We start from the raw sequence: 26,317 nt of genomic DNA, 5'->3' as shown, positions 1-26,317 counted from the left end.
CACAAACTCCATATTCAGAGTTCACCGACTTCCCTTTCGCTCCTCCCTATCCAATGTAAAGCAGGTGTTTGTTATCAGTAAACAGGACTTCAGTACCATCTTTCAGACAAGTAGTTATCATTGTTCTGGGACACTGGTGACAGCCGCTGGCTATTCACTCCAGGTACCCTGAGAAGCCAGTTGCAGCTCTGCAAGCCAGCAGTGCAGGCAGCAGCTCCAGCTGCCTGAACATCAGCTGTCGAAGACCTAAGGCTGAATTTAAGAGGAAGTGATTAATAGATTTTTCTCTCCCAACACAGCAACAAGGAAGTTCCCAGCAAAACCTCAGAAGCAAAAAGCAGTGTTGTTGTGCGGTGAATAATCACATTCTGTAACGCCTCACTGGGCATCAGGGGAGCTGAAATGAATTGTTTCAGAAGAGGGTGGTGCCAGTTCAGAGGGGTTGGATCTACCAGAAGGTGAGAGGCCCCAGGAATCCAGCCAGCACCCCTTCCAGGACACCCCCCCCCCGGGGCAGACCTTTATTTCACCCAGAAACGAGGCCCTTCTTACATGTGCAAGCTGACCTGGAAGGTTTAGAAGATGGGCCATTACCTGCTTACCATAGGCCCCAGCAGTGGGAAAGAGAAGGCAGGTGACGACTGCCATCCTCCTGTAATCCTCTTCCCCTGACTCACAAAAGCAAGCAAAGCTCAACCCCCAGACCAGGCATCCCTCCAAGTACAGCTGATGAAGGTACTGTAGACTTAATCAAAATACCAGCAACAGTCCAGGATATCTCCCTAGCTAGCATGTCCAGTACTGTTATTTCCTTATTCTTATCCACGAGCAATGTTTTGTGCACAAGTTTCCAATTAAAGTTAGCAACTGAACAAGGCTAAACAGCTCATTAACACGAGGTGATGTTCATTACCCTGCTTTTAAGAGATACTAAACCATCTGAGACAGGCCAATGACCTCTCTCATCAGAACGAACACCAGGTGCTAATTAACTTAGGTGAGATTACATAAACTAATTCAGTGGTGAAGCTGGAGATCTGTTTTCCTGACATTTAACTAAAACTGTTAGTACAGTGAGCTCAGAAAAACCTGTATAAATACATTCATGCTCAGATACCACTTCTGCAGGCCAAATAAGCAGAGCTGGGGAAAAAAGCAAGGATGCTTCAGACACAGGGTGCGGTGTGGGAAAAGGGAGGTGAAGGACACAGGAAAGAGCTCTTTAGCTGGTAAACAGAGCACATGCAACAGCAGGAAATCATTGAGAGCCTACAAGGTTATCTCTAATTCCCACAAAGCAGCACAGCTGACTGTCCCTCTTGTTTTGCAAGACAAGAAAACAGGGCTGGCTGCTTGGGTTGGCATGGACAGGTTGGAGTGGTAAGGAGAGGGGAACGTGCAGCAGCCTCGGCTCCCTTGGTCAGAGCTCGGCAAAGCACCAAGCAGTGGTTTCTTCGTTGGTATACCTGCGTAAACACACGGAATAGCACCTGGGCGATTATGTAAACTCCACTCGTCCCCTTAGATCTGCACCCCAATATATAAATATAAAAAGAGAGAATTACAGTTATCTTATTTCAGAAAAATTTATTTAACAAACTTCAGGAATGTTGCTTGACACTTCCACAGGCTTCAGAAGATGAACAGTTACCTGTTGCTGCACAGGTTGCCATTTATAAGGATGTCGCCAAGACAATCAACGCTGTTTTGAAATATTTAGCCATCAAAACACATCTCCTCCCAGCGTAAGTCAAACAGTACTATACAAAGCCAGTTGGAAAAAAAAGTTAATGTATTTTCCCTAGAAGATTCCCTACCCCCAACAAAAGGCCTCTTCTTCAGCTAGCAGAGGGCATCCTAAGAATCATTCACAATTCCACCAAGTCTTGGGTGAACTCAATGGCCAATTGTCCACTGCCTTCCTCTAACCCAAGTGGGAGGCACCAGCCTGAGACTCAGTCTGGCTTTGGCTGCCTTCCCCCAGGGAAGGGGCTGGGGGCACGGCTTCCCGCTACCATGAAAGGGAGTACGTGCAGAATTGATTTCCAGTTTTGAATGTCACCAAGAAGGCACTCTGAAATTACACCCATGCTTCTAGACAAGCCATGGACACCCTTAACCTCGTGTAGGAGAACTGTCCTGCCTGGCATGGGCACCCCTAGGCACCACAACTGATTTATTCATTAGTTAAGGCACTCTTACCACCTGTAACACCAAAATGCAACAGTTCACGACTGGACCTTGCAGACTCTCTCTGGGGTAAGTGGCTCTGCTAAAGTCAACAGCACTGTTCACACAAGCATCTGCATGTTCAGCCCACTAGCATGCCTGCAACAGTGCAATTCAGCAAATCAAAAGCACCTTCACAAAGAGACACACAATCACAGTGCAGTTTTCCAGAGGCAGGTTAAGGGCATAAGTTCTTGTCCTTGAGAACAGGTCAAGAAACCCTGACAGAGCCCCAAACATCACAAGAGCTTCAGGACCTGGCTGGGTAGCACAGCTCTGTGCATTATCTCACCAGAAAGACGGGTAGGTTCACGTGCAAAAAGCACAACTGGCACTGTCCAGAGCAAGCCTGGTCTGAAACTGCATTGCAAAACAGGCTTAGGAGTGTTGTCTTAAAAACTTATGGAAATCCAAGAAGGAATGGAGACTTTCCTCATGAAAGCAAGCGAGTCCTCAGGAGTACATTCAGCAAGTGTGGATGTATACTCAGGCAGGACTTAAGATTCTTAGTTTTCAAAGTCAAAGCTGTTTACTCATGGCTCGCCTACACAGCCTTCTCAGCCTTTGTGCTATGATGCTTTTGTTTCAGGTGGAAAATTGTGTCAAACTTGCTGCACAGGAAATGAAAACCTTGCTCAACAGTTATCAGACAAGTTAGAGATGAAACATGTAGAAACATTTGTCCTAAAACAAAAATACAGGCAGCTTTACCAGCGGATACAAAACAAACATTAAACCAGAAACCCTGACGTTTTTATCTGTGGGCTGTATGTTGGGACAGATTTTGGCCAAGTCTTTGTATTTCCACCAGCTGTGACAGATTAGAGCTGCCCCCATCAGCCCCTCCTTAGGCAATCACGGGCTGCTTCTCCTCCCAGGCCCACTGCTGATCAGGGGAAGAAAAGGACTTGGTCTGGTCAGGAGGATCTAGACCTTTCTCCTCCCAGAAGAAATGCTACAGGAGACTCAGCTACAGGATGAGACTATTTCCCATTGCCCCAGCAGGAAAGCCTGACAACCAAAACACATCCCAGAAGGTGTGGTGGTCTCAGAATGGTCTGCCCAACCACAATGGCCACCTAAAGCCCCAGCAGAGCTTGTCCCTCTTGCCCCAAAGGGACTAAAAAGAAACTGGGAAGAGCAATACCCCATTACAGTGAACTCTGCAAGGGCTGTGAGGGAGCCAGTTTGGGTGACCAATTGGCACGTGTCCTACAGGGGTGGCAAAGGAGCGGTGACAGTGGGGAGAGGCCACGAGGACAGGAACACGTGCTGCCGCCCGAGGAAGCCATCACAACCCTTCCCTGTACACCTGCATCACCCAACACCTGCCCTTGGCCCCAGGAAAGCTACATCTATCTCCCTGCACCTCTGTCAGAAGCGTCCCAGAAAAACTCACAAAGGACAGATACAGGGAACATGCCAGCAGGAAACAAAACGGGTGACCACATCAAGATCTGTGTGCCTTCTCTTTTGAAAGAGAAATGGAGGAGTGAGATCCAGTGAAGATTTTCAGTACTCCACACCAGTGAGCATGGCCAGGAACAAAGCATTTGTCCCCGAGTCAGAGCAAAGCCATGAGACACGCCGAAGTTGTGCCACACTTCACGGGCTCCAGAGTACGGGGGAAAGCGTAGCAGCACCAGATCCGTAGCAGTACAGGTTTTGTGCAAGCCTCAAAACAGCCCACATGGGTGGATCGCAGTCTGCCACCCCTCTGAGCGTTTAACAGCACACCCTCTTGTTTAATCCACTCCTCCAGAAAACCGCATTGCGGCCGCAACCAGTCCCAGTCTCTGCTTTGCTCGTGTTGCGCAGCCCTCCACGCTGACCAGTGGGTGGGTACGTCTTCTACAGGAATCAAGACTGACTCATCCTTCCCCTCCTGGCACACAATGTAAGACATGGCGTCCTTCTCAAACTTTGTTAGACTCCCTTTTTTCCAGTCTAATTGTCAAAGCTGATTACACAAAGGTGGAGGTACACCCTTCGCACCTAGATTTTGCCTACCCTGTTCCTCGGGTGCGTGAGGCTGTTGATGTGAAGTCCGCTGATCCCGTTAAGGAAGAAGAGAAAGGCAGCGATGAACTCGCACCAGTACGTCAGCGTGAAGCCCGTGAAGGTGAGGTGATCCTTCACGAGGATGGAGAAGCTCAGAACCCCGGTGGCCGACAGCAAAAACGAGCAGAGGATGAGAACGGAGCCCATCGACCACTTCCGCCTCGCGTTGGCATCCTCGCAGACCTGGGACACCATCAGCAGCTCCAGGCCGAATATGGCGACCACGACGGCGAAGGACACCATGCTTCTTATGGGAATCACCCCCACGCTCAGCCCCTCCACCCTGGCCAGGCTGAGGTCGGTGACGCATTTCAGGACGCTGCCGTTGCTGAGGGTGCAGAAGTGCCACAGTCCGAAGAGCTGCCCCCTCGCAAAGAGCCAGCGGCCATCGCAGACGGAGATAGATGACAAGACCACCGCTATCGCCACGCACAAGATGATCAGGCCCCTGATGAGCGTCTCAAAGAAGGATTTCTGCGGTCTCCGGTGCGCCAGCAGCCTCTGCGCCTTAAAGGGTAGTGGGGAGGAAGAAAAAAAAAAAACCTGAGTTAACAGCGCTACTTAAGGGCGAAATGAAACCAGAGGGACAAAGCTGTGGGACTTCAGCATTTGAAAATATTTGCTTGTGCACATCCAACCCCTTCTCGCAGGAGAAGGCGACGCAGTTACGGGCTGTACCCAGGAGAGAGGAAGGGTGGGCGAAGCTCTCCCGGTTCCCCGGCTGCACAAACAATGCTCCCACGTCGAGGCCCGGGTTCGGGATCGCAAAGGCTCTGGGCTGAGCAAGACCCCTGCCCCGCGGCCCCCCGTGGGGCAGCCTCCTGCTCTGGCAGGGCTGGAGCGAAGCCACCGGTCCCTGGGAGGACGGAGGCCGACGGCTGGGACGGGGGAGGCGGCAAAAGCGGGGCGGGGGGCACCCAATTTGACCAGCACTGCCCTCCTTTTCCCACAGCCCTCCGGCCCTGCAGCCAGCCGGGCTCTCCTCCTCTTGCCGGCGGCAGCAGCGGTCCGGACCCGGCTCCTCACCCCGAAAGCGGCTCGGCTCGGCTTCCCCGGCACCGCGGGGCGGGGGGGGGGTGGTCTCCGGCTGCGGCCCCCGCGGACCCGCGTGGGCGACGCACGCCCCCTCCTCACCGAAACTCTCCCCAGAGGGCTCAAGATTTAATTAAAAGCCAAGCCAACCCCCTCCCGCAGCCCTCTCCAGCCCTGCGGAGAGCCAAGGGCGGAGGGGAGAGCGACTGCAGACCCCCCCTCGGTGGGGACGGGAGAGCCACGGCCCCGGGCGAGCCGCTGCCGGTCCGGGGGTCGGGGGGAACGATCCTGCCGGTGCGCCCCGCGGCTCCGGGGAGGGACAAGCCGAAGGGGAAGCCCCGCGGCGGGGGCGATGCTCTGCCCCGTCCCGGCGGCGGGAGCAGGCGGGCGGCCACGTACCTGCGCCCCGATGGCGGTCATGCTGCCGGCAGCGCCGAAAGACGCGGGCGGGCTCCGGCCGCGGGTTTTTATGTCCCCGGAGGGCGGCGGGCAGCCCGCCCTCCCGCCACGCCCGCGGGGCCGGGGCGCCCTCCGGGCCCCCCCCGCGGCTGAGTCAGCACCGCGGCCTCGACGGGCGGAGCCGGAGCCGGAGCCGGAGCCGGAGCCGAGCCGAGCCGAGCCGGTCCGCTCCCCCGGCACGGCCCCGGGATAGCGGGGAAAGGCAGCGCTGCCCTGGCCCGCGGCGCAGGCTTGTCCGTGCCCGGGGTAGGGCACGACCGCCCTGGGAGAAGGTGTCGCGGGCGGCAGCCGCTCCTCCCGCCGTGTGCCTGCCTGGGTATGACCGGCTGCCGGAGAGCTCGAGGTTTTGGTTCTCGAGGCAGCGTTTCTGGCCTCGGTGCCGGGGGGGCTGGGAACGAGCCCGAGACCCGCTCGCCCACCCACGGGGGTGTCGCGCTTCGGCAGAAGCGAGTTTGCGAAGGGCTCCGTCCCTCGGCACCGCTCCGGGAGCAGCGCGGTAGCCAGCCACGGAACACAGCAGCCACCCCGTCCTGCCCTGCCCCTGCCCCTGCCCTTGCCCAGCGGTATCTGCTCCCTCCCGGTGTTTGTGTTTCCGAAGCCACTCGGACACCGGCTCTCCTCCTTGCCCGGCCTCTCACCTTGGGCTGTGTGCGCACCCTTATCTGATACCAGCGTACTTAACCTTATGTATCTCTACCTGTGCCGTCAGCAAAAACGTCTCTGCTCGTAAAGTTTTATGCCTTCGCTCTCTTTCTCGCTCGTGTTTTGCCATCCTCTAATGAATTACTGATTGCTTTACTTTTTTTTTTTTGGTCTGAAACAGCTTGGAAAAAAAGCCCAAGGAAGTTGGGTTTTGCTGTGTCATCAAAACCTCTTGTTTTACTGCCAAATTCTGATTTCAAATCCAGTCCACAGGCTCCAGCGGATGGACTCACAGGTCGTTGTTCTGGGCCTCCCTCGTATGTAGCCAGGGTCAGAAGGTAACCATTCCCTTTCTAGCCAAAAGAGTTGGAAGGATCTCCTTCTCCACCATCGGCTGATAAAAGTTAGCCTAACTTTACCCTTCTTCCAGCTTCCATTTCTGAACAAATCAGTCATCTATACAGATTGTCTCATTATTTTAATCTCTACACAGTTTTACAAGGGCTTTCTATGTTTCCTTTAAAAAAATATATATATATCTGCTATGATGTGGCTGGGGATGTTTTCTGTACCACTATTTCTAGTAAGAGTGAGTGTTCTGAGCAGTATGTTTACTTCAGTTTTCGTACTTCACATTTTAGTGATAAATTCTGACCTTTCTCTCTTCTTGCAAAATCTTTTAATTGTTTCTCTTCAAAGTTGTATACATTATTAGATTATATTTCTATCAAACACTGAATTGGGATTTTCCAGTTTTGCAACACACGGCAAATTTTTTGCAAGGTCTGTTGTTAAAACTTCTTTTGTGGGTTTGTGGTCTGCAACATTTTTTTGTTTTCTGAAGATGTTATCCAAGCTAGCAAACTTGATGCTTGCCACATCCCTTTCATTTTAGGTTCATCATCTGATAGCAGTTTTATGAACGTCCTGGGCTATTTATTCCATGTGTTAAACAGCATTTCCGTATTGCAGCGTTCAGACTGATCACATGCATTTGCTGTTACACCCTTCCACTTCTAAGTTCCAAGTTTAACAATGGCTCAAAAAGCACAAGCAGGTCTTGTCTCATTTGCTGCATGAACTGAACAAATGCTGCTTGCACGTAACTGTGCTAAGCAAATGCAGACTCGGGCCAGACAAAACACACCAACTCTTATCCGGCAAAAACCTCACATGACTTACACTTTCTGTAACATAGGCACAATCCTGCAAAGCATTAGGCAATTTGGGCCCCAATTAGCAAAATTATTAAGCAGAGATCTGCCTTTAAAACATGAGTCATCCTTATGACTTTAGCAATTTAAGAAAAATAATTTTTAATAGTGAGGTGTATCCTGCTGAACAAGATAATTTTTTTTCTGTAAAAGCCTGTGGTAAGGCTCACATGAGTAAACACGTGCATAAAAAGCTTTGTAGAATGACAAACTTAAAGTGGTTGCTTTTGAAACCAAAACTGCTCCCTGTCATAGTTGGATCCTTTAGTAGGTATACAGTTATCTGCCAAGCTGGTTCATTGAGGAAAAGGGCGGTTTGGGGATGGTACTTTTGCTGCAAATAAAAAAACTGCTTTAATATTTTGTATTTAATTTAGTTTTGCCAAATATAAACCAGAATTAAACGTGACCTGTAATTAATATCAGCATTGAATTGGTACTTTCAGATTCACTCTTTACTGAAGTCACAGAGAGGAGGATGATTGTAACAGTTGTGTAAACAGTCACTAACGGTTTATTAGCGTTTTTTCTGCTGTTGCTTGGCTGGAGATACCTTCTGGTAGAGATGTCTGGATTGTATGAAGCCTGCGAGAACTGTGCACCTTTTTCAAATGGAAAAATGAGTTTATCTTCATTGTCTCATAAGAAAACAAGCCAAATATATTCTCCGTCGTAAATAACAGAATTACTTGAAAAAAGACAAATTGTGGAAAAATGCCTTGAGATTATTATTTTGGAAAATTGTATGTGAATACAGTTTTACAACAAAAAGAGCTCAGTGCTTTAAAAAGGATTAATTTTTTTTGCCTGAAAAATATGTTACCAACACAGTAAATGACCTTTAAAGAACTTCAGATGTATTTTTGGTTCAGCTGTGTTGATGTACTTGGTACATTGCCAGTTTCATTATTTTGTTTAGAAAGTCCCTTTTCTCTATTGTTTAAGTGGGTATTTCACATCCTATCCCTGGAGAGAAAGTTTTCAGGGAAATGTGTTCATAAATAATGGAAATTACCAGAGACTGTTGTAAAACGTGCAAATAGTTTCATCTGTTTCATTTAAAACCATAAGAATTTAACACTGAAGAACCTGTTCCAGCTTTTCTCCTGCAGAAGCCCAGGGAAGGTTCAGGGCTGAAGTCTGAGAGTCACCAGGGGCTTAGGGAATGGTTACCCAATGAAGTATTTCACTTCGAGGTGACGCAGAACACAAGTGACTGAGTCACCAGCACTCTGGGTTAATCTAATTTCCAAGTTGGTTACTTCTGTAAATGCATTTGTCTGTTGACTAAAATTTTTTCTGATCATGTCTTTAATTCTTGGCATAGCAACTGATGTGGCTAGGCATTTAAACCCTCATTTTTGTCACATCCCCGTTTCAAGGTGTCTTTCCAGGCAGAAGTTGACCTGATCTTGGAGACAAACAGATTTTCAGTATCTTGCAGACTGAGACTCTGGGAGACGCCCAAGGCCCATATGAGGGACAAAATTGTTTTTTTTTTTTATATCTTCCCCCAAAAGCGAGCATGTAGAAAAACTCATGAGTAAGCATGTAGAAGGAAGAGGCTAGCTGTCTTGTGTCACTGTTCTTTTGCAGTTGTGGTTTTTTTTTTTTAAATTCTTTTTTTTATTTTTCTGGCAGTAGATTGAAAATCCAAGTTGAAGAAGCTGCATTCAGCTCAGGCTGGGCTGACACAGAGCTTCTGGAATGGGTCAAGAAGTCAGCAAGTTGCTGGCAAGCTGCTTAAGACCGGCAGCTTCTGGGAACACGGGCACAGTCATCCTCAGTGAATAGCACCCCAGGCAGCATATGCAACATAAGGGGGTTTGGGGCTGTACCAAGGCCCACGCAGCTCAGACCAACGCCTTATCATAACTACTTTAGCTCATGATTTTCCTCCCATCACCGCAAGTTACTGCAGCCAAGCAGACAGCCTTGCCGGTTTCACTTCGCCTCCTGCCTGGACACCTCTCCAGTGCTGTCGGAAGGCAGATGATGCTCACCCAGCCAGGGTGCTACCACATCTCCCTGCAGCCCCAGGCTCCCCCACTAACTTTTGGACATGCTCAAGAGACCTGGGCCGCTGGACATGGCAATGATACCCACCTCTGCCGTCTGGGATCCTATTGTTCATCCGAATCAAACGGTACCTGTTAAGGCATTCACAGCTGGGTTAGAAACATGCTGGTAATACGCCAGTTCATTACAGTGACTTTACCCCCCACCCCAATTAGCTCTAAGAAGAGAGACTTTAAGCAGAAGGACAAGCTTAAAGGAATACATTTGTATCCCAGAAAGACCTGTTTTTTCACTTCTGATCAATTTCTGGACCTACCTCAGCATCACATTGCAGACACCCAGCACTGGGTGCTTTTGAATTCAGCCCTTTTCAGGGACCTCTGGCAACAGTTACACTGGCTTAGTACATACCTCAGAGTATTTGCATCTATCCATTGCGACAAACTGATGCCTTGAAATATACATTCAACACAGAATAAAACTTCAGCCCTTTTAGCACTACTAGAAAAATTTGCACCCATATTTCAATGGTACGTAAGCTGGGGGAAATCATATTACTCAGTTTCTCAGCTGTCATATGTTTCTTCTCAGTAAAAACTCAGATCAATGCAGCTAAATACTCAGATTTAAAAATACCAAGTACCTTAAACTTGTGAGCTTGTCTTTCAGATTCAGAGCTTACTCAAACAAGCAGTGTTTGTTAGGAGGAGATGGCATATCACTATCGGCCTTTTGGAGAACATGGTACAAGTCAGTGCCTCACACACTTTGGTGGAGACAAACAAGGTGTCTCCCTGCCTGTGTTAGCCAAGTAATGCAATTTTTCTTTCTTTCCAGGGTGTGCAATCACCTGCCCGAGGCAATCTGGGCTTGCAAACAGAACAAGCTCCTGCCTTAGAACTGACTGGGCAGAGAGATCATGTAACATCCCAGTGTGCCAGGGCTTTGGGCTTTTTAACATAACTATAAAGAGCATCTCATTGCAGTGGCAGCAGAGCTCAAGTTATCCCTGCTAACATAAGGATTGGAAGGGATTTGTTGAGCCACTGATTCCACTTCCAGGAAGTTTTTCATATCACCTCTTTCATAGGCCTAACAAGCTCCGGGAGTTTTGACCAGCTGTTCCTCCCCAGAACCATGCTCATTAATGATACTGTATTTTTGAATGGCTTCTCCATTAGTCTAGACAGTCTTAAGCATAGGAAGGCTTTCAAACATTAGAGGCAAGACATATTGAAGGATTTTGAGAACAGCTCCATACATCTTCAGGTACTCTTGAGTAGCAAAGGATTGCTCTAAAACACTGGATGGCAGGATGGTTATAAGAGATGAATTGGCTCTAATGAGCATTAAGAGCGTCAGACCTTGAAAAATAAATGTATGTATACTGGGACTAACCAAAAATCCAGTAGGCACAGGTGGAAATAGGAATGGTAGTTAAAAGACCACTGCAGCCAAACTCCATGTGAATTCTCTATTCTAGAATAACACAACCAAGCTGTGTTTAACTTTCACAGATCTGCTGGTTCTAGAGGAAATACAAGCTCATTCTATAAATGAAGACAGACTCATGCCTAGAATGGACCCATGTTATTGGCACTTTAAATGAGCAGCTGAAGATTGGCTAATTTATAGATCAGTTATCAGAGTCTGAAGATACTTCATATACTTGTGAGTAGGGGAAAAAACCCAAACAACTCAGATTCTATCTTTTGTTCTATTCTATCAACTTTTACACTTCTATTACTGTGACTCTCACTCAAGTGTGTTATGTCTACGTAGTATCAACTCATCTTACCTCTGAGCAGCTTTGACAACTTGAAAGACTGCATAACTCTTTTTGAGTGACAGCTGTGGTATTTAGAAACCTATCTAAGCCAAAATACATTTTCTCTTATCTCCCCCAATTTATAATCAACCCCACCAATCCCGCAAAACAGCTCAGATGGCCAGTCACCCCAAAGTGGTATTACCCAATAGTATTTGCTCTGAACACTCAGGGGGCAGAGCAAATATTTTAAACAGCAGCAAATAAATTGTCATTTATTTTCAGCCATATCATCAGGGTCAAGTAAGTTCAAAGGTTAAAATACTTGCATTGTGAAACAAGATCACTCCAGATGAGGACTGAAGAATTTTGACAGAAAGATAGCTGCACACTGCAGTCAGTCTCAGAGTGCTTTGCTTTTTCATCAAACAGCAAACTTAACTTCACAGGGTTGAAAAACCTGTTATGGACCTTAAGCAGCACACCAATACTGATTTGTTAAATCTGTGCTAGGAGTGTTGCACCTTCACATATATTTGGTAAGAGCAAGCAAAACCCACAAGAAAAAAAACCCAAGGAAAACAACATCCCCTTTTCAGCTTATCTCTAATTGCACTGGGTGCCAATCAGCTAGTTTCTCTGTGCAAGAGCTAATAGTAGAAGCGCGATAGAAGGAACACTGTCTTATCACACACGCAAGTTAACATTTATTATTGCCACATCCAAAGTCCAGATTCCATCCCTGCACACTCTGCAGACTCAGCAAACCAGACTTGAGTGCATGTGTGCCAGCTGGCCTCTGACCTCCTGTGTGCTGGGCTTGTTTCAGCGCACGTCTTTTCCCCTTCACAAGCACTGCAAGGATCAGGATGTTGCTGGCCTTTCTTTGATCTAACAGAGGAAACAGCAGCTACTCCCTGAATGGGTGTCAGAACAATCCCCTGTTTTGCAGCACTGCCCAGCCATCAGAAGCATCTGTTCCTCCATCAAGAGTACCTTGTTACAGACAGAGCAGTGGTTCTGAAGTTGTATTTTGGTTTGAGGCTTGCTGCTTCTGTTTCAAATCTCAAGGCTGTATACCTGAATGGCTGTCTATTTTTACCACTTTATTAGTTTAATAAAAGCAATTACCTCTACCTACAAATCTGTTTGTAGATGTCCTTAAACCACCATTGCCCTAGCATCACCACTGCCAAAACGTTATTTATGCAACCCAGGAGTCTCGTACTCCATACCAGCAAGCACAATGTGGTCATTAAGTCAGCAACATTTTCAGACAGCCCAACTTCCCATGGATTTACAGACATTCATCCTGCTGCTAAACAACCAGCTCCTCAACTCAGTTCAGTCTTTTTCAACACTCCCCTGGCAGTGGTAGTACCCACAGTTAATGGCTGTGCAGCCAACTTCTGTGTTGCTACTTCTCGCCACAAACACTGTACACAAACATCAGTACCTTTGTTTCTGCCTTAGTGCCTTTCGTAGTCTCTTACTGCAGAGCTCTTACTTCCACAACTTGAATTTTTCAGCTCACTCCTGAGATGCGCAGTTGATTGCCAAAGGGTAGACTCATTGCCAAAGGGCAAGCTAAATAGTAAGACCGCTGATGTTACTTTCCTAAGGAAGGCAAAGCTGCAAGCAGGAAGGTGGTGTTACTATGGTAAAAATAAAGAGTACACAAATAATGACATCCAAGGTAGAGTTCTCAGTCACTTGTATAAACTGGCAAATAGGATTATTTGCAAGTACAAGGCAACGTATAAAAGCCTGGCCAAGACCAAGTCCTCTCTGGGATAAGCACTGTGTACACAGCAATGTCTTCCTAATGCCAGACAGGCATGAAAAAGGAGAGCAGCACTGTAACAATTAGTTAAGTCTCACAGGGGAAATAAAGCTGAATGAGGACTAGGATATAGAACTTGCTACTCCCAGCCCACTCTTTAGACAGAATCCAATTCCACTGCTTTCTGAAAACACCTGTTTTGACAGAACGCATGTTAGCAAAGCACAGCATGCTCACAGCACATCAGCTTCCAGCAAACAAGAGAGGAAGTGGAAGCATTTGCCAGTATTAACTACATTCTGCTACCGGTTGGCAGAATCCTCCAAGGATAACCAGCTTCACAAAATACAGCTGTGAAGATGGAGCTGGCTGCGGAATTTAGGGCTGGCAAAGAGCTAAAAACATCTCTTATGCTGAACATCTGCTCTTACTCCTCTTTCGCAAGGTGAATGTAATTAACACAATCTCAAATAACTAACAGAGGATACAAGAGGAGGTAAAAAACCCCAAATGTTTATATTACTTACCCAGAAGAACAAGAATAAACAACCTTCTTCCTTATGAGAAAAGGGAACAAACCCTTCTTTATCCTAACACATTTTAAGGGGTGAACAAGAAGCTCCAAGAGCACTTCCCATTAAAAGTAGCAAAGGGGGAAGTTATAATTTTTGAAAGCATATGAGGTAAAGTTATCTCCATATCTTATCAGTAGCATAAGAAAATACAAGTTAGATAATACACACAGCAAAACCTGTGTAACTTAGTACAGAACTAGGTACTTACCCAGACAGATATGTAACAATAGGTTTCATCCTTATACATTTCTATAAATCAATTGCTTATTTGAAGACCATTAGATTTGAAGTCCTCACCTGTTCAGGTGCTAACTAGTACAGTGGGAATTAGAATGCCTTATTCCCATATAAGGTTGGGACTTCATTCCCATATGCACTCTGCTGTAATAGTTCAATGTCACATTTTAAAAGCAAAGTCTCCTTTTCCAGCATCAACAGCTCCAACAGATGATATGAGGCTGACCAAAACAGGTAAAAAAGCCTATTAGAGATGGCCACAACTGTGGGTTTTGTAATAAACCTTTTGCTGAGTCTCCCCGTTTGAACAGCCTTGTCAGTGTTAAGCCAGCCTATACTTGATTCACTCCTCACTGTAGACTCAGTACACGGCAACACCAGTACTCAGTATTTACAGCAGTACACAGTGCCAAGGGCATCAACAACTCTGCTGCCTTCGGAACCTTTTCTTTCACAGGGAAGGCTTTGCGTTCAGCTGCTGAGTATTTGCCTTCTCCCCAGAAGCCTAATGTTGTTGTTGGGGAATAACATCTCCAAGGAAGATGATTTGGCAATTGTTGACTAAGTCTCTGAGAACCCCAGGCAACAAATATCAAGCACCTTGTTCTTAGTATACACAGCATGAGACCTAGCCTCTTCACGATAATCTTTGTAGTGCTCCAGTTTTTGTGGGTTGCCACTCATCTACATGAGAAAGGAGGCAAAGCACTATCAGACATCACCGGATCGGTTTGGATCGGTTTGGATGCAAGTCCGCATGTCACAAAACACAGATTACTGAGCCCCCTCTAGTGGCACAACGACTGGAGAGGTTGGCTTGTGCCTCTTACAAAGAGGTGTTTGACACCTGCACCACAGCAATTAAAGGATGAGCTCAAGAACAATCTCTAAGGGATGACCATCACAACAGCTAAAGTACCAAATGCACTTTAATGAGTTCCAGATTTTGTTCCCAGAAGGAATTTATAATGTGTCAGTACATTAGGCAGGTATGCAACTTGCCCTGAACTACAACAGGCATGAGGAGAACCGACTATAACATAGTAGGTATTAAAGTTATTCTCAGAAACCAGTTTTCCACAGTATTAGAAATAAGGCATGTTTCAGGTGTGCAAGTGGCTGCTATATTCAGTCTTCAGATGCCGTATTTGCCCTTTAGTTCTTCCACTTTTGCTACGTAAGCTTTCATTGCATCTTCTTTGGACATTCCTGAAGGGCAGAACACAGGGATCAGTCAGATACAGATTAAGACACCTTTTACATGCAATTCACAGTTCCTTGCTATAGCATGTAGCAGCATGCCACCAGAGAGCAGAAAAGATAAGAAGGTCACTTGGCTGTGAATCTAGTATTAAAGTTTTAAACAAATGTGTTCAGCAGTCATAAGAAAGCAGTGCTTTGAAGCAAAGTTACATTTGTACAGACAGCAACTAAACAGTGTGTATTAGTTCTATTAACGCCATTCACAATTATTACAGGAAATTTATTCAATCAACTTAGACTGCATTTAGATGTAGTGTTGGCTTCTTAAAACACCAGAAAAATCCCATTTTCATAGATTAGACCGCTTGTTTGGCTCATCATTTAGTGCAGAGCGCCCAGTTTTAGGAAAGCTTTAGAATAAACACAACAACTGGGAGGAGAGCTCAGTCTCTGGGGTACTAGGCTGGGAGCTGGAAAACAGAGATTTAGGGTTCTGCTGCTGCTACAGTTCTCTTTTGTGTAACATCTTCAGCCAGCTGGGCATTATGCACCTTAATTCCCTTTCACACAGGCTACATTTTTCAGGACTACTTCTGCCTTGCAGAGGTAATCAAAAGTAAGTTTATCATCACAGCATTCTGACCTTCTAGAACTCGTCAGGCAACATTATTTTATTTCTTGCTGAACCACATATGCTTTTCTGACTAGTTTGCCTGTGGTTTTATTTATTAATTTTTATTTTTTAAGCAGATACTTACCTTTCAATGCATTCCAGGCATCCCACTTTGCTTTGCCTTTGAAGTCCAGCATACCAGGGCGGTCTGACAGAGACAAGATAAGCAGCAGAATTAGCTTGTGTGGTCTGTGTGTAGGTAATACCTACTCCTTTCCTGAAGGCTATTTATCTCTTAATTACGATAAGAAACAATGGTTCATCTCTGCAGCTATTACTTACTAACCTGTAGTCAGGAGATCACCTCAAAGGAGCATCCTGGAATGCTATTGGTGGCAACAGAGCTATTCTCTGTCAAGTTCTCTTAAGACAGCGGCATTTGAGCAAAAGAGCACCAAGTAGTGTGATGTGGTTTTATTGTACTTCCTGAAGAGACTGCTGTTGCATGACAGCTATCTGATGAAAGAACATCAGTGCTAAAGTAAAGCAGAAATGCCCTAAGGTCCATTACACAGAGACACGTGAAAACAAAAGCTAGTAGCATGCAGCTTGGAACTCATCATCCTCAAGTTAATCATAGGTTTCTAACATATAGCTCTTCATTTGTTCTGTCATCTAGGGGTATAAGCTCTGAATTCTAATTCACTTCATTGCAGGCTACACTGTGGCCAAATAGTGAAGAGATGAATGAGATATGGATGTGTACATGCTTATTCTTCACCTAAAGTCCCCTCTGTCTCCTTAAAGAAAATGCTTAGGATTAACAAATAGAACTGGACAGTAGCCTGTACATTGGCCACAAAAATACCCTTGCACTGCTCACATGGCAACATGACCTGCAGAGCTAGTTGGCAGCTCCACCTCTCTCTGACAAAAACCCTATTAGCTTACTCTTACACAGATTCCTTTCCTAGCCAACTCATGCTGGCTATTGCTTTACAAGAATGCAGCAACTTACAGAAACGTTGGTACATTAACAGCTCTAGAGCACCATTTCACCTTGGCAAACATTAATAACACTAGGGTCCAGCCACACCAAAAGGATCATGTCTTAAAACCAAAGTCAGTTGTTTTCTCCCTCCATGCTGCCCATCTTGGGAAAATTGGACTGCAAGCACCCATACTTACCGTTTCCTATACACTCCTCACTGCCAGCTTTTAATTCAATCAACACCCAATAAACTTCACCAGCAACTGGGTCAGGAGGCCAGCACTCCAAACAAATGACCTTTTTCCTTTCTAATTCTAGTTACTCAAGCGTTACACAAGGTCAACAGAGACAGGCTTCATTCTAAATGTTATTCCTAGGCTGAAGTAGCAGGACAGATTTTGCATAACATGCCTGCAGAGATATTTCTGCCACTGTCCTTCTGAGATGTGATATTTAATTGCAGCTCCTATAAGACTTTTCTCTTGTTCTTCCGTTTTGGCTTTCCAATACTATTTTTAGCAGCCAGTCCAGCTTAAACAAACTGCCCCCCACCCCAAGTATTGCAACTTCACACTTGCATAGTTTGCCTTGCTGTTTAAGCCTGTTTAACTGAGAAGCGTTTGTATTAAAGCAGCATCCCATGACCTAGGCAGCTACTTACTGAGAGAGGTCTCCAAAAATCCCAACCCCAATATTTGCGCAAAGGATTCTCACACCGCCGCTATATGATTCAGATGACTGCAGCTGGGTTAAATCTAAAAACCGCAAGTCGCACAAACCCTTATCAGCTCGGCTTACGCTTGCCTCCACAGGAACCCACGCCAAGTCGGTACCGAGTCATTTTTTGCCAAACCGCGGGATTGCGCGAAGCGAGGCACGCAACAGGGGAGAGGGTTTGTCTCCCAAAAGGCCTCCGGCCGCAGCCGCGCCGCCCCCGGGACCGGGGCGGTACCCACCCGTGTTCACGTCGCCCACCGTGGCCTGTTTGTAGTGGCTGTAGACGTCCAGCATCTCCTGGTCCGTCGGCTGGGACTTGAGCTGCTTCACCTCCTCGGCGGCCTTCTGGAACGCGGCCTAGAGGGGGAAAGGCCCCGCGGCGGGGCGGCGGTGAGCACCCGCACGCTGCTGCTGCTGCTACGGCAGCCGCCGCCAAACAGGGGGGACAGAGTGAGGTACCCGCCGGCTCCCCACAGCCCCCTCCCCGGCACAGCCCGTACCTCAGACATGGCGACGAGCCCGGCGCGACCCCGACTCCCGGCGTCTGCCGCGCCACCCCCGCCGCTCGGCCGCTTCACCCCTCACCAGAGCGTTCGCTGACCAATCCCAGCGCCACGGGCAACACGGCGCCAATCGGGGCCCGCCGGGGGCGGGGAGAAGCCAGGCAAAGGGCCAATGCGGAGGCGGCGCGGGATGGGCGGGCTTCGAGGGGGGAGGGCGACGCTCGGTAGCATGAGGGGCGAGCCCGAGTATTGCCCAACTGCAGGGCTTTGGGGGCGGGGCCTCCGCAGGCGAGAGGAGGGGGCGGGGACAGTGCACCTCGCAGCCAATCCCTCGGTGCGGTGGGTGCCACCGAAGGGATGTGGTTGGTGGGGCTGTGTGAGGCGGGGCGAGAAGAGATACCCGGAAGCGTCGGCGGGGCAGTCGGTAGTAAGGCGGAGGGCCGTTAACGGTCGCTTTCGGGCGGGACAGGGGGTGTGAGGGCTGAGGGGAGGATGCTCGGTCTCAAGGAGATGTGCTGGGGCAGGCGGTGCTCCGCCACAGGCCCTGGTGCTGCTGCTGCCGGCGGGCGGGAACCGGGCAGGACCGGGGGAGGTTCCTCCTCACAAGAGATCTTGGCCATCAGCGCCTCTGAAGCGGGCAGCGCCCTGAGGAGAATCTGCCATGTTGTCCCTGAGGTGGCGCTGGGTAGTACCTGCTCCCAGCCCTAGATGGGATCGGTCTGTTGGGTCTGTACAGTAAATGTGAAAATAGGCGATTTCCAATTGTCTGTGCTCCTAAGTCTGTATTCCTACAGTGTTCTTACATGCTGCTCGGGAGAAAGTGAATTGAATGCTGTCCCCTTTTCTTTACTCTGCAGTATGCCCTCTGGATCCTGACCCCATGTGGAATAGTATCAAGAAAATATCTGTCTTCACGGTTTAATATAAAACTAGTTATTTTGAGATGCAGAGGAGTATGCTTTTTTTGATTGGCATCCTTTATTTGTGCATCACAGCCTATTTACAATGAAAATGGAATTAGGGCTCTGGGAATTATTAACCAGGGGGATGTAAAAGCAAGTTGCCTTGTGATGTGGAAGGTCTGGGTCCCCATTCTGCAGAAAGTATTTGAAGAAAATATTGCTGGTTTGCTTTGCCAGGATACAGCTAGAACAAATAGAGCAAAGACTGGGAGGTACCTGGATACCTGCGTTGCAGTGGGGTGCTTAAATAATCTCCCTCCCCCCCCCCAGCAAAAAAGGAAAAAAAAAAGACACGAAAAAAAGAACATAAAGGGATAAATAGGTAAGAGAATCCCTTGCAGAACTGGAAGTGGTGACTGAAATGACTGCTAAGGGATAGGAGATACAGAGGTCATGATGTGCCCCTGACTGATGTTGCAACACTTAGACTGCAGTCTTTGCTCATTGCTGCAGCAGCCATGGCAGTTCAGCATGTGACCAGACAAGGTTGTTGAGGAATACCCAGCACCAAAAATAGAGAAGTTTGCTGATGTAGGAAAGAGGTCATTTTCCTGTGGAGAGAAAGAACCCAACGGAGCAATGCATGGGCTTGTTTGAAGAGGAGCTCAGGTTGATAAGGCACTTCCATTGAAGGTTCTGCTCTCTGTTAAAGTAGTATAAGCCCTGTAGAGCCATTCTAGAGACCTACTATTATAAATTAAATTAAACCCCTTAATTATGCAGTAGTATACCAGGAGAATTACTTGCATGTGTATGTGGGGGAGGTTTTTCCACTTTCTGTAGGGAGGTGAAAATGAGTGTTGTGTAAGAGCTTAGGCATTTTTCAGGGTATTATGCTCTCTACAGCATAAGTATATTAAAAAGGTTTTGGTTTTGTTCATGTTAGTACATTCTTTTAGAACACAAGGTTATTCATCCAGCAGGTAAACTCTTCAGTCACTTGAAACCCAAATGACATACTTGCATTTATTCATAACATTTTTGTGTGTTTAATATGGAGTCTGGTGCTGTAGTACACAGCACAGGTACAAATACTGGACCATTTGGTGTGCAGTATCACTAATATCCTAGGCAGCCCTGTTTGTTTTGAGATACTGTTACTGCTTCTGTAGAAATAATACAAATGAAGTCCTGAAAGACATAATGCTATTGAATTTCTCACCATATTTTAATCTTTGAATGAGGCCCACCTGCACATTGTTTTCTAGCTGTGCTTGTACACAGAGGAACGGCAATAATTGCTCTCTTTAATGTTTTCCAGGTTACTCAGAATTAATTCTCATGTCAGCAGAAGGCTCAACCATCACAGTCCGTCTTGTTCGCTCTTTTGAACACCGGAACTTCAGACCTGTGGTGTATCATGGAGTTAACCTGGATCAGACAGTAAAGCAGTTCATTAATTTTGTGCGGAAGGGTAAGGGATGGTTGTCTTATTCATTCATTTCAGTCCCATGTGTTGCTGTGTCTGCACAAGCAAGTGGAAGGGAGCAAATGAATGGGAATTCTGCGGCTTTGGTAGAGATGCCAGATTTGTGTTTGCATCTTCTCTGTGCTCTCCTCCCTTGGATGAGAGGTCTGGAGTTAATAAGAGCTTCCGTGGTCAGTGTGCTGTGCCTAAATTTGGATAGACTACTCCCCCTGCCCACATCCCCATGTTTAGTCAAAAAGACAAGGGCATTGCTGCATTTGGCTCAGTGCCTCAGGCTCCTTGAGTGGTGCTGTCAGGCAGCTATTCATAAATTAACAGGAGTAAATTAATAGAATTTAGAGAGCCTTTGATCCTTAGGAACTACACCAATATGTGGAATGTGGGAACGTAAGTCTGTTTGCTATTTGTGAGAAGAGAGGATCTTGAAAAATTGTTTTTGACACTGTGAGGTCTCACCGTGCATGTTTGCTGCTGAGTTTCTGTCTCCGTCTTGAGCTTTGTGGTGCAGATTTACTCATCTATGGGCTTTATGTTTTAGAAGCCTGGTTGAAAGTGGCAGTGTATCTGTAAGTTACTTAATGTAGACCAGCCCATGCAGCAACTCAGTAGTTAGGGTGTTACCCTAATCTTGCAGGTGTATTTCTACACACCTGAATGGAGACATTCAAAGGGTGCAGAATAATATCACTTGATTTTTTTGCATGAAGTCAGCTTAAACAAGTCTTGAGCTGTTACAGCTGATAACATTTGAGCAACTCCTAGGACATTGCCCTAGGCCTCACAGCTGTATTGTGTTTTCAGCAGCTTCCATATTTCTAGACATTGATAGGCATGGCAAGATCTTAGGATGCCTTTAGAAAACTACAAGCACTTTCAGAACATATGGTACAGCTGCTGGTATGAAGAATAAAATGAAAAACAATGCTAAGAAACTTGCTTTTGATGTGTGCAGTATTGCAACTCACTGCTATTTGAGACAAAGCTAGTGTCTTGAACAAGACTTTTTGGAGCCTCATTCCACAGATGGATAGTGCTGTTCCTGGTCCAAAAGCCATGTTCCTTCTTTTACTGTAATCTGTTTGAAGGGGCAGTTTGAGATAACTTGTTAAACTACTGATGAAATTACGGTTTCAGCCTCCTTGCTGCTGAGCATCCCACAGGTGGCTGGGCTTCCCAAGGCCCTGGTTAAATCCTTGGGTGTCACTGGGAGCACTGGCACCAGGGAAAGTGTTAGTGTTCTTGCAGTTGCTTATGGGCTGTCCCCTGCATGGGAGTAAAGAGTTCATTTTCTACAGTTTGGCTTCATTTTTGTGGCTGGTTTACTGAACATGAAGCGTGGCTGGGTTTACTGAACAATTCAATTATGAATGACAGTTGTCAGCTGTTTGTGTAAGGTAGAGAGAGATGCTGTGCAAACCACTGACAGAATGTTCCTGGCAGATTTCTGAAGGATCAGACTCCTGCGATCATATCCTAATTGCATTGACTCACTGTCCTCATGGGTCCTTTTGTTCAGTGGGACTTCATGCTCAAGTGAAGTTAATCAGATACAGAGTAACTATAGAATCTGAGCCAAAGATTGTGTTTTATTATTTTATGCTCAAACAAGTCTTCTGTGTTGTGGATTTATTTTGATGTAAAGGATGCCCAGGGTGCATACGTTGCATAATAATGGAAAATAAAATATTTGAAATAAAAAAAAAGACACCTTTGTTTTAACTTGGTGCTTTTATTTTAATAGATGTGTCTTCAAGAACAGGACTTCCCCCTCCTTTTAAAAATTACAAGTATGGTAGGTGTTGGGTTTTTTTTCTTGTTTTAATTCCTGTAAAATGCAGACATAATATTTTATACCAGTTTTTATACAATTTAAAAGATAACTGCTGTAGAATACTCATGCTGGTGGCAGTGCCTGCCTACACTTGCAACTTTTGGGGCTTTGCTGCTGGGATCACGTCTACAGAATTTGACCATTATTTTGAAGTTCTGTATTAATCTTTGAATTAGGCTGCATGTTATACATTATTTGCTAATTGATACTGATGATTTTTGCTATTAATTTTTTATTACTTTTATAAGTGCCTTTTAACTCTGTTTTTACTCTAGTGAGCAGCTTGTGATCTCAGATGCTTTGAAATTGTAGTTCTCTATGTGCTTATGTGTTTCAGTATCTAATTACTAATTGTGAAGTCAGAAAGGATGGTGAAGTGGGAGCTGAAGGCAGGAAGCAGAAAATGCTTAAGACTTACATACTTAAATAATTTACACGATATAAGAGAAGCAGGGAAACTTCGCTCAAACTAGATATGAAAGCTCTTAAACACAAGCTGATGGAATGAAATAGCCTGGTGTGAAATTTAGGCTGACTTTATCCTTTAATGTAAAGCTATGTGTATATTTCCTTTTTGTGAAGATTGGCATGAACATGTGCAATTCATCTGTTTGGGACAGAATACACTTTCCAAATAGACTAAACTACTTTCTTTCTTGGAGTTTGCTAACTCTGATATCAGTAACATATCTTTTCCTAAACTTGGTAATTCTGAAAGTTCCCTTGGAGTTTTGCTGCAGGTGATCTTCTGTCTCCCATGTTCTTGGAGTTGACAAACTCCTTCCTCTACAGTGGTTCAAAGAATTGAAAGAGGAACCTACTTAATGCATGTGAATGGCAATAGACTCTATTTGCCTATTTAAAAAAAAAAAAAAAAAAGCCAAGCATTTCATTCTGTGTTCTTGCTGATGGTGAAACAGATAGTGCAAAATGAAGGCAGAAAAAGAGTTAGGGATTAAGGTTTATGATAGGTCAGTGGCAAGGACTTGAATGTTACTATTATTTTTAATATATTACTTAAAATCTAGGTAACTGTAAGTTTGAATTTGGAGGTGCCCTTCCTCTCTCTAATATCTGTGGCTTTGGCTAGATGAGGAGGTCCTATCTAGAACTGCTGCTATCAGTTGTATTCCTGGTGCTGCCTATCCCTGTTGCTAGTTCTTTCATCACTTAGAGCATCAATTTATTTTTTCCCAAGTTGTATGTTGTGGCTGAGCACCTGATTGTGCTGTGTAGGACTGAGCATAATGTGGGTGAAAAACATTGCAGAACTTTAAAACCTGTTACACCAGTTAGTGGGGGCGTACTTTTAGTGGGATCGTGCTAGCTGCGTGGAAATTTTCACACAGAAAAATCAAAGCCAAGTTCCTCACCTTCCCCTCAGGCTGTGAATCATCCAGGTTCATGTTTTTGGCATCTCTCGTGTGCTCTACTGTCTTTCTTGTATTTTGGTGATGAAAGGCCAGTGATACTTCTGCATGAATAGTGCTAGTAAGAGTCAGATTTTTCCTTCTGCTTTGTTTGGTGGTGCCAGAAATCTCAGTTGGACCTGGCTGTCTCTCACCTTGCCTGTTTCAGCTTCCTTCTCTCCAGAATTCAGTTGCCACTTTGTTCTCTCAACATCATAGATAATGCCATCACATTTTTTTACTTGGCTTGGTGCTCTAACTCTCATCTCAAAACTTATGACTTCCATTTTCTCTTAATTTCTTTGTATGCATCTTTCTTGTCCTTGGTCTAGAACTCTTCTCAGTCAATCGTCTCATCTTCATACCCTGTCATTGCCATCTTTTCACTGATGATGGCAGCCTGGGTGCCAACTTGTCTTATAAGCTGCTTCTCAATTCCCCCCCCGCCCCCGAATGTAGAGCAATATGGTAGATACTTGACAGAATCAGACTTAGAAAGTGATTTCTTACCTATTGTCACAGAAGATCTATTACCAGAAAAGGAAAGATTAAAAATTTGGGTATATGATTGAGTGGGACTAAATGGGGATGAAATAGCAAAGGCTATTGAGAGGACATAAGGCTTTAGGTAGGATGAGAAGAGTCTGCAGTTTCATCTCTCTAACAGAGTTAGAGAAGCCATTTAATAGCTCGGATGAAGACATGGTAAACTGCTGGATGCCAGGGGCGGAGCTGTGAATAGGTAAAATTGAGACAATAGTTCGGAGGGTGACTGCGCAAAGACTAGAGAAAAGGGAATATGACAAAGTAGATGGAGAAGCTTAAAACTAGCAGGCAGAGGCTGGATTGTATTTGCTGTGGTAAAAAGGTTTCATGATAGCAGTATATTGTTACTGTGATTGCTTGGTCTTTTTGCAATGCTTCTATGCAGGATGGAGCATGGCGATCGCAATTTAATATGCGTTTTGCTTCTAATACTTTAATTATTACAACATGCTAAGGCTGCCTTATCGGTGACCTCTGCAGTGGGAATACAGAGTCGTTTTTACCTTACGTAATGTTTTAAATAAAATATTCAAAGTGGGCCAGAGTGGTATGGAAGCAGACTTCTGAACGGGAATGTGATCTCTGTTATTCTGAACATCTGATACTTGCTTTTGGTAGTTTGAAAGTTGTTTTAACCTATATTTAACTTTCTTGCATCCTTTTCTTACCAGACTATTTCAACAAGTAGTGGTCAGTTGCACAAAACCAAACTAAAACAGCAAATGAGCAGGCAAGCAGAACTGGTTTTTGCTTCTTTGCTGGGAAGGGATTGATGTGTTACTCTGAATTTGTTCAAACACAGAGGCTTTGAAGTTTGAATTTTTTTTTTTTTTTTTTTAGTGCTGCATGGGTATCTTCTGACTTCCTTTCCCTCTGAATCTTTGCACTCATCTGGTTTCTTTAGTGACCACATTATTTTCCCCTGTTTTTCCCTTCTGTTAACAAAGCCCTGCCCACGTTGCCAGAGGAAAGTGGTATTTCTTTTTTTTTGGTATAGCATAATTTCTTAAAGTACTATACTGCACAGACATATCAGCGGTAGATATTATTGAAGAGGGTATAGCATTAAAAAGAGGAGAGGCTGTACATGTTCATGGAAAATGGATTTGCTTAACAAAATTTCTACTGTGGGTGCTTTCTTCATGAGAAGGAAAACTTCAAGCAATGATCTGAAGTGGTCAGGTTACTGTGTCTTAATCACTTGCTGCCTATCAACTTAACTGTAGTTGTTGACAGTGCATAAATGGTGTTTGTCCTGCCCCAGTTGCATGCGTAAAACCTGTTAGATTAAAACACCCTAACTGGCATTTAAATTTATGTGTTTTGACTGGCAATTGGGATGGTCATTAGTTAGTTACTGTAATTCAGCCAGCAGATGGAAGCCCAATAGGATATGGTACCTTAATGTTGGATTTACTAGTTTAAGACTGTGGCTGCAGGACTGGGAAATTAAGATGTTTTCTCCTCTTTTAGGTTGAATACACAAAATTGTTAATAATCAAAGATTTTGACCCTTACCTCCTGTTTGTCTTTCTTTCCCCAAGTACAACTTTCAGTGTTACCTGCCTAGTAAGCCTTATTTTAGGAAAACAATGTATTTTCTTTCAGATACAATGAAGATTATTCACCAAGCACACAAATCTAAGGTATGATTATTAGTTGTATTCTTCCCCTTTTACATGCTTTAATGCAGACAGAACTCTGCACTGTCAAACAAGACCGGGGCAGAGACAGTCCATAAATGCTTATTCTTATCTTTGTATTCTGGTTCTCTGATTTGTAGACTGGTGAACTTGTAGTGAGTTTGGAAGATGATGACAAACTGATTTTGAAAGAAGACAGTGTGCTGAAAGCAGCTGGAGTAGGTAGGAGTGCATTTGTATTGACTGAAGGTGCTGTTCATTGTGGTTGTCATTAAACTGATAACTGGCTGATTATGTTTGGATAGCCTGCTGAAAAGTAAATGCTATTCCTGATGCTCTTTACACTACTTGATAATTATTCAGGGAAGAAGCGGGGATAATGTACATTCAAATCATTGGACTGAGGGCAGCAGGTATCTGCACTCCAAACGTTCAGAATGCAAATTGTGTT

At 45.4% G+C, this 26,317-nt stretch overlaps 3 protein-coding genes across 6 annotated transcripts in view; 1 reads left to right on the top strand and 2 right to left on the bottom strand.

Moving 5' to 3' along the window:
- Positions 1-1,552: 1,552 nt before the first annotated feature.
- On the bottom strand, positions 1,553-5,848 carry TMEM37 (transmembrane protein 37). The gene is made up of 2 exons (XM_069780886.1): positions 5,722-5,848; positions 1,553-4,797 (listed from the first exon to the last, which is right to left on the bottom strand). The coding sequence occupies exons 1-2, from the start codon at positions 5,740-5,742 to the stop codon at positions 4,225-4,227; spliced, it is 594 nt and encodes a 197-aa protein (XP_069636987.1). The 5' UTR covers positions 5,743-5,848; the 3' UTR covers positions 1,553-4,224.
- Positions 5,849-14,930: 9,082 nt separating this feature from the next.
- On the bottom strand, positions 14,931-18,192 carry DBI (diazepam binding inhibitor, acyl-CoA binding protein). Its single transcript, XM_069780885.1, has 4 exons — positions 18,044-18,192; positions 17,783-17,900; positions 15,981-16,043; positions 14,931-15,228 (listed from the first exon to the last, which is right to left on the bottom strand). The coding sequence occupies exons 1-4, from the start codon at positions 18,050-18,052 to the stop codon at positions 15,155-15,157; spliced, it is 264 nt and encodes an 87-aa protein (XP_069636986.1). The 5' UTR covers positions 18,053-18,192; the 3' UTR covers positions 14,931-15,154.
- A 309-nt stretch (positions 18,193-18,501) lies between these two features.
- C4H2orf76 (chromosome 4 C2orf76 homolog) overlaps positions 18,502-26,317 on the top strand; it is a 42,516-nt gene continuing 34,700 nt past the window's right edge. Inside the window, exons 1-5 of one of the 4 annotated variants that reach the window (XM_069780882.1) lie at positions 18,517-18,999; positions 20,270-20,422; positions 22,179-22,229; positions 25,832-25,869; positions 26,007-26,088. In XM_069780882.1, coding sequence (XP_069636983.1) covers positions 18,990-18,999; positions 20,270-20,422; positions 22,179-22,229; positions 25,832-25,869; positions 26,007-26,088 — 334 coding nt within the window. In that variant the 5' untranslated portion in view covers positions 18,517-18,989. Of the gene's footprint in view, positions 19,000-20,269; positions 20,423-22,178; positions 22,230-25,831; positions 25,870-26,006; positions 26,089-26,317 lie in introns of all 4 variants that reach the window. The other 3 variants (XR_011324283.1, XM_069780883.1, XM_069780884.1) reach the window with 3 other exon arrangements.

Source organism: Haliaeetus albicilla, chromosome 4 (assembly GCF_947461875.1).
Source record: "Haliaeetus albicilla chromosome 4, bHalAlb1.1, whole genome shotgun sequence".
Lineage (NCBI taxonomy): Eukaryota > Metazoa > Chordata > Aves > Accipitriformes > Accipitridae > Haliaeetus > Haliaeetus albicilla.
The sequence above is the reverse complement of the archived record's forward strand: the minus strand, read 5'-3'. Positions and strand labels throughout refer to the sequence as shown.